Below are 8019 nucleotides of genomic sequence, written 5' to 3' on the forward strand. Positions count from 1 at the left end.
AGAAAATATGAATCAACATCCAACTCTTCTTCTGACAGCATTCTCACACACTCTCCTCCCTAAGTAAGTCCGAAGTACCTTACACAATCCACTTGGACAGTATTCGTGAAAAAAGATATTGAAAGTTCAACAACTCAATACACAAGAAATTGACCACAAAACGCCTCATCATATGACAACTTCTGCAATGTGTTCACCTCCTAGATCTGTATCGGCCGCGATAATGACAATACATCAATGTGAAATTGCAGCACCCAAAACTGTCAAACAGGATTTCACCTTCTCTTGCCACCAGACATGGCACGTTGTATTCAGAGGATAATTTCTAACTGTGCATGGACCTCCCAGTGAAAAATGTGAGGCAGCCTGGTGAAATCAGCCGCTGGGCAAAATAGTAACAAAATTGAGAAAAACCCGCATTTTTCTGCTAGTTTGGCAATTTTTATGGAAATTTAGGGTTTTGGTTTAACACCATTGTTGTCCAATTAAGAACTCATTTCTGACTGGATTTTTACTGACAAACCCACACAAAATGTAAGTTTTCAGTTTCCACAGATCATCAAGCTATGGAAATAACCAAACTTTGGCGGCCATTTTCTCACTATTCTATCTTTGAAACCAGGTGACTCCGCCTTCTTCAATCTCAAATATCTTGACTTCTATTCAAGATAGGCATTTCTTTCATCGTTGGCAAGATAATTGAACAAGTAGATACCAATAACTCTACACGCCCAAAAATTGACGAGCGCCTGATTCCACCACATCGTGACACATGTGATGTTAGAGAGAAGAAATGTTCGATTTTTCCGCCACCAGCCAATCCCCCCTGAGCCATAAACTCAAGGAGTAAAAACCTCAGAAATAAATATCTTGTTTTCTACCACAAAAAAAAAAAAAAAACGCTAGCGAGTATTCCTGCCAGCGACACAGGGGACCTCACCCAGCCCCCTCTCCTACCCCTCTACAAGTGTGTTACACAGGATCCACACTAGCTAGAGTGAGTCGCTAAAGCCAATGGAACTGAAAAAAAAAAAAAAGAAAGCAGTTTCAAGTGACATATATTTATTCATTTATTTATTCATCTCCCAGCCGCTGCGTGGGAAGCAGAGTACAAAAATTAAAAATCACAGTAAGTGACGTACGGTAAAGAATGAAGAGTCGACTTGAAGAAAGAGTCCATGCTAGTAGAGGAGGAGGAAGGGGCGGAGATTTGTCTCTCACAAGACAAAAAAAAACATCTCATCATAGGATTGTACAAGTCATAAAATCAATAAGCAAATCAATCATCATTCATGGCATTTATCAAGTCCATGGAGAGATGGTAAAAAGAAGCTACTCAAGTCCTTCGATCACAAAGCGCATTCACAACGAGCGACACGAATAAAATGAAAGGGGTTTGTTTGCAAATGAACAAAACTACACTAGTAAGGACATTCACAAAAGCCGCTGAGGGGGGATATCTAACAATCAAATAATAATTATGTTTAAAAAAAAAAAAAGACAATGGAGAACATGACCCCTTGAATTGCACGAAGATCAGTCATTGGACATACGTACGGATGTATGGAATAACCCAGAGAACAGGGGGAGGGGACAATGGTAGTTAGGACCCGCCAACAAAACACACAAAAATCCCTGCTCAAGACTGAAAACACTGGTCGGCGTACTCATTGCAACAAAAATAAATACTTTTCTCTGTGAGGCATCACAAAAATGAACACGTGATTAAAAAAACAAAAACATTTTTTTCCCCAGGGCTCAAGCAAACATAGAGATCAATCTGCTTCACCTTTCACCACCACCCCCCCTCCCCCCTTTAATCAACCGAGGAACCACTGAAGCAAGCACACACCCGACACACAGAAGTGATGACCCCCCCCCCCCCCGGACCCAATAGGGCTACGCGCCTGCCTATCGGCTCCCTCTGGACACAACAAGCGCAATAATAGACAGCATTTGTATAGCACAAATCCCCGCAAGTGGAACGTTAGAACCAAGAGATACGGAGAAGTAAGAGTGGTCTAACTTATGCTCTTTTCCCACATGAAACTGCCTCTGGGTGGCTTTACTTTAAAGACTTTTTTTCTTGATCGAGATTTCCCATATGGAGTACTACGAAATTTCTCTTGTTTGTTTTTTGTTTATTACTAGCGATGTGATTCCATTACAGTCGGCAATTTTTTATGATAATGATAATAATAGAAGCATTTGTATAGCACAAATCCCCACTCAACAGCAAGCTCTATGCGCTTCACAATCTATACTATTACCCCAGCAGACCTGAGAGCATTCTGAAACAACCTCAACTTCCTGGGAAGCATACTACAGTGCAAGCCGCCATTTATAGGCACTAAACCACTGACATACAGTGCAAGCCGCCATTTATAGGCGCTAAACCACTGACATACAGTGCAAGCAGCCATTTATAGGCACTAAAACACTGACATACAGTGCAAGCCGCCATTCATAGGCGCTAAAACACTGACATACAGTGCAAGCCGCCATTTATAGGTGCTAAAACACTGACATACAGTGCAAGCCGCCATTTATTGGCGCACTACAACTCTCAGCCTCATCACGCACTGTCCAGCTTACACACTGGGACAAACAGGCAGTGCGGGGGTGGTGGTGGTGGTTGGGGAAGGGGGAGCGACTGGGGCCTGTTACAGACCAATCACCAGCACTCACTCAGGGCTCGGCATGTTCCGAAGCCATCACAGAAAAAGTTATGAAAAATTTTAAGAGCAGAAAAAAAACCCAACCACAACTTGATGATAGCGAGGACTGTGCACCTGGTGACAAAAATGAAAGCTCACCGCTGGAGAACGGGGCTGCGATTCGTAAAAAATGGGGGAAAAAAAACAAAATCCATGAAGAAATGTACAGGAAAGCCTCAACTCAGACGTAGCGTACAAAATATCATCAGAGGAGGCGATTCCGTCCAGGAAGGGAACTTATCCAAGAAATGAAAACGTTACAACTTTTGGACCTAAGGCAATTCCTCTGCTCTAAACAGCTTCACAAGTTGCACCATTCACTCTCTCCGCCGACAGCACAACCTTGCAAAACAAAAAGGCCGGATGGAAAGCAAAAGGACTAGAAAAGCCAAACATGAGAGACATGGGGGAACATAAGTAGACACCACCTGGAGTTGAGTATTGGAGCATGGAGCACCGATCGAGTCGGGCGAGCATGAGAGAGATGTTGTCGGGGGGGGGGGGGCCGTGGACCACCACTGGGTTGGTCGGCTTGAGTTTTCCCTAGAGTTTTACGGCACTTGCAACACAAATCGGCCACCAAAAAAAAAAAGTCAAAGATTAGAGGCGTTACTAGAGAGTACTATACAATGAAAAGAAGGAGGAGATGTAAGGAAGTTAGTTGTTGGGACAGGAGAGAAGGAGCAAACCACACCACACGTTGAGAACACCTGCCAACCACCGGGCGGGTTGGATAGGTCTCCACACACAACACTTGGTCTCAGAAGCAAGCGTCGCTGGCGCTGCAGAACACTTGGGCCAAGCAGCAGCCACAGCAACAGTAGCAGCAGCAGCAGCGTCGCATCAAAAGGAATGTTGGCACGTAACAAAAACATAAGCGCGTGAACGGCGTAGTTGAAAGAGCAGGAACGTTTGTTGTGCACCGCTGTGACAGGGGAGAAAAAACAACAAAAAGCAACAAAAAACAAACAAAAAATCCCCCCAAAAACAGCCCAAACAAACATCGTAGAGAAATTCACGAATTCTGCCACCCACTCAACAATGTGCTAGCTCTACATTCGACGTCCTTCTCCCCACACTTAACCAGCCAGTCAGTCGGCACACAGATCCCCGAGTGTGGTTCTCTACAGATGAGGGAACGACAGACACGACCCACCACAGCAGACACGGCCGGTCGTCAAGAGCGTTTGTTTCACATCAGTCGAGTTTTTTACCCCGCTCGCAACACAAATAGAAGTGCTGAAAGAAGTGTGTGTGACCAACATTTTATGGGTGAAGAACAATGTGTGAGGGCTACAGTTGAACCGCAGGCTGACGGGAATTTTTCTTTTTCTTTTGTAGTGGTATCTCCATCCAGCCTCCATCCCAGATTTTTATCTAGCTCTCTCTCTCTATCTCTCTAGAGGCATAGCACAGACCTACCAACCACCCATGACCCAAATTTCATGTTCTCCTCAGAATCCTCTTTAAAATTCATTCAGAGTCTCCAGAACTCCAGCTGATTAAGATAACATTCCAAACCAAAAGTAGCGAATAAAAATGTATAGTAAATACATGCACAAATAAAAAAGTGTATTTCTCGCCATTTACACTAAGTCGTAGCAAATATTGCAAAGAAACCAGTGTATTTTCAAGCCATTTACAATAAATTGCGTGCATGCGACTGACTGAAACAAAATTCGAGAAAAAATCGTATTTTTATGCATTTCCAGCTGGGGTTCATCAATGAACAGGGAAAAAAAACATCCTGAGGGCTTGGATGTCATCGAGAGTACTCAGCAGGTCTTGTACGAGCACACTTGAGCCCAACGACAGACCAGGGTTTGGGCAGAGCGCCCACATGGTGCGCGTGTTTCCACGTACAAAAAGCGGGGTGCAACAGTGAATAACTCATACTGGACCAGAAAAGATTTGTTATTCTAGCAGGGAGACCTGTTGACCTTCCTTCCTTCCAACGAGTCGCCGCGGACAAACCCGTCCGTTCTGGCTCGGTCAGGGGTGCCAGACACAAGAGTCGACGACCACTTTGGCAAGCTTTCACCTGGCCTCCGACCACATGACAAGTTACAGCTCGTTAACAGCAACCATGGTATTATTATAATAACAATAATCAAAACAGCGCAGTTATTCAGGGAGCGAGGTGGGGGGGAAGAAAGAAAAAACTGGAAAAGAAAAAGTAAGCAGACATTTTTGTTTTTTGAGTAGATTGTGAGTGAGGAGGAAAAATCTTGTCAATGAAGCCATCATACACTGAACAAATAAAACACACACGAATGAGTAGGACAAAGACGTCATATTATGCACACAAACACATGTCCACAAAAAAGTCATGAATGAAAAGTACATCTCGGCAGGCTAGGGCCCTTCAGCTTCCTGGTTCTTCCTTGTTCTGACACAGCCACATGACCATGTGTGTGCGATGGAGGGGTGAAGGGGTCGGGGGTCAGAGCTTACAATTAAAAAAACAACAACAATTTTTAAGTCAAAAAAGTCTTCTTTTCCTACAATGGGATGAAGTGATAGACAGACATGCAGTGGTGTGCACAGGGCTGAGCGGCCCCAAAAGTCCTACGACAAGTTGGCCTGAATCCCCCCACCCGGTGGGCATGGTGTGTGTGAGTGTGTGTGTGTGTGTGTGTGTGTCTGTGTGCGTGCGCCCCTTCCCCGAAGCGAGCCGCCTACTCTCCGACAGCCTCGACGTCTGTGTGTTTGACCTTGGAGAAGTCAAAGTCCTCCCCGGTGATCCTCTTGAACAGGTCAAGCACGTCGTCGCAGGTCGTCTCAAAGTGGGTCGTGGCGTCGTACGATTTAGAGATGAAAATCTGGAACACAAGGCAAGGGTTTACTTTAATTTATAGTTTTGGGAAAAGTTTTGTTTTAGTAAGTGTTTTACAGCTCTTGAAACACAAGGTTATATAAGTGCTGAAGATTAGAGGTGTTACAAGAGAGTAACATACACAAAAAAGGAGGGGAGATGTTTTATTTATTTTTTTTATTGTAGAGGGTTTTACGGCGCTCGCAACTGCATAAGGTCATATGAGCGCCAAGGGGTGGGTATCAACAGTGAAGTCCTTACAGGGAATCAGGCTTACTCTGCTCACCTCTCTAGCTTCAACAGCACAAGGTCTGCTTCGACTATCAAGGCACCCCAAAATAGCAGGTCACAAGAGAGTGACAAACATACAAAAGAAGTAGAGGAAAATGACAATAGTAAGGATCAGGAAAGAAAAAACAGCAGTTCCCTGTTGTAGATCAGGCACAGTTATGAGCGTGACATGAGTCAGCCCATTTATAATTCTACTATGCTTGAATGAGAAATGTCCCCCCTTTGGGAATGGCCTAAAGACACTTCAGTCAGTGGCACTGCCCCGGACGAAAGGAGGGGAGATAGATGATAGATGTTTGATAGGAAAGAAGAAGCAAACCACACCAGAGCACCCGCCAACCACCATTTGGGGAGAGTTTTACGGCACTTGCAACACAATTAGGCTATGCAAGTGCCAAAGATTAGAGATGCCACTAGAGAACACTGTACAAAGAAGGAGGGGAGATGATGGCAATAGATGTTTGATAGGAAAAAAGGAGCAAATCTTATCAGAGCGCCTGCCTACCACCCACACTCGGGGTGGCACAGATTTTTACATCAGACAAACAAAACAATAGCTACATTTCAATAAAAATTATTATTATGATAAAATCAATAATAGTATCATCTGTAAAGCACATATCCACTCTCTACAGCATGCCCTGTGCGTTAAAACAACAAGCACGCCCTAGAACACAAAGAAACATTCTCGACTTCACAGAGAATATACAGTGAAAGCTGCAGTTTTCATGTGCTCAAACACTAAGAAACTATGTCTGTGAATAAAGACAGAACACGGCAACAAATGAGAGACGTAGACAGGAAACCACACCGGAGCAGCCATCCACCACCCAAACATCTGGAGGAAGAACAGTTGTACTAACACAGTGGCACCATCAACTTTAAAAAAGAAAGCACTTTGATAAAAATCTTCGAAGTTTTGAGAAACTATTTTAAAATTTGTCCACACCAGAACCATGTTGGGCACTGGACATTTCTCAATTAAAAACTAGGAAACTTTATTGTATGCGCCTTGATGGTTTTTTTCCATAACTGTTGTACCTGAAAACTCTCAGAGACACTTGGGCAACAGTGAAATGTGAGATAAGGACAAGAGATGTTTGATAGGAAAGAAGAAGACATAAAGACGACAGAATGTTCGATAGGAAAGAGGGAGGAGAAATAAGGACAATAAATGTTTGTAGACCTGCATGTGAGCCTCAACCAGATTATCTGAAAATTTTGCGCGCACCCCGAGCTTTTGTGGGGTCATAAAAGGAAGGACTTCCGAGCGACCATCCCAACAAACACAATAAAGAAGAGACCTAACCCTACTCCTAAAAAGAACCTGCAACGGCCCTCATCATGTTAAAAGGCCAGCAGCACAAGTCCAAAATGAAGAAAAAAAAACAACACTCTCCAAAACAAAAAAGGAGAATAATAGAATGGCCTTAATCGCTATAATAGGGCTTGATACAATAACACAAAAGAATTGGAACATGAATCCTCCATATAGTAATCTTAATAAATCTAGATCTAGATCTAGTAGAACAAGAGAATAGGGATAGATCTAGGCCTTGAACGAGAAATCCGCATCCGATTCCGAACAGAGGGACTCAGCAGAGTCTAGATCTAGAACAAGAATTTAATCTAGATTCTAAATAAATAATATACGCACCTGATGAAATGATTTTTACTAACATTAATATTACAGCACAACCTTTTATAGGGTTTGACACAATAGAATTGGAATATGAATCTCCATTGAGGTCTAGATCTATAATGATCTATATAAATCTAGTTCTAGTAGAAGAAGTGAGTTGGACTTGAATGAATCCACATGATCTGAACAATCAGTCAACAAACGAAATTCAAAATGGCCGCTCGAGCACGAACTGAAAATAGATAATTTAGGTCGTCGTCCTTTTTCGTATTCTATTTCTACTCAGGTTCCGACAATTATGCACATTGACAAATACAGGTGGGCTAGTGATAGCATCCGCCGGCTCAAGGGTCAGGTCGCGATTGTCGGATTTCAGACGATTGTCTGCAAACTTGCAGGTCTATGTTTGATAGGAAAAAAAGAGAGATAAAGACGAATGACGGAATGTTAGCTAGGAAAGAAAAAGCTGTCATTACTACAACAGCAGCAACATGGAAAAGAAGTAGAGGAATCAGACCACACCAGAATGCCCCCCCACTATCAAGGCACCCCAA

The 8019-nt window shown here is 43.3% G+C and overlaps 1 protein-coding gene across 1 annotated transcript in view; it reads right to left on the minus strand.

Annotated features, from left to right (window-relative positions):
- Positions 1-4038: 4038 nt before the first annotated feature.
- The window catches only part of LOC101857433 (rab GDP dissociation inhibitor alpha), a gene marked incomplete in the record, with an annotated part of 21446 nt that continues 17465 nt past the window's right edge, over positions 4039-8019 (minus strand). The window contains 1 exon segment of the mRNA XM_013086872.2: positions 4039-5539. Coding sequence (XP_012942326.1) covers positions 5396-5539 — 144 coding nt within the window.

The sequence above is a fragment of the Aplysia californica genome, unplaced genomic scaffold (genome assembly GCF_000002075.1).
Source record: "Aplysia californica isolate F4 #8 unplaced genomic scaffold, AplCal3.0 scaffold00515, whole genome shotgun sequence".
NCBI lineage: Eukaryota > Metazoa > Mollusca > Gastropoda > Aplysiida > Aplysiidae > Aplysia > Aplysia californica.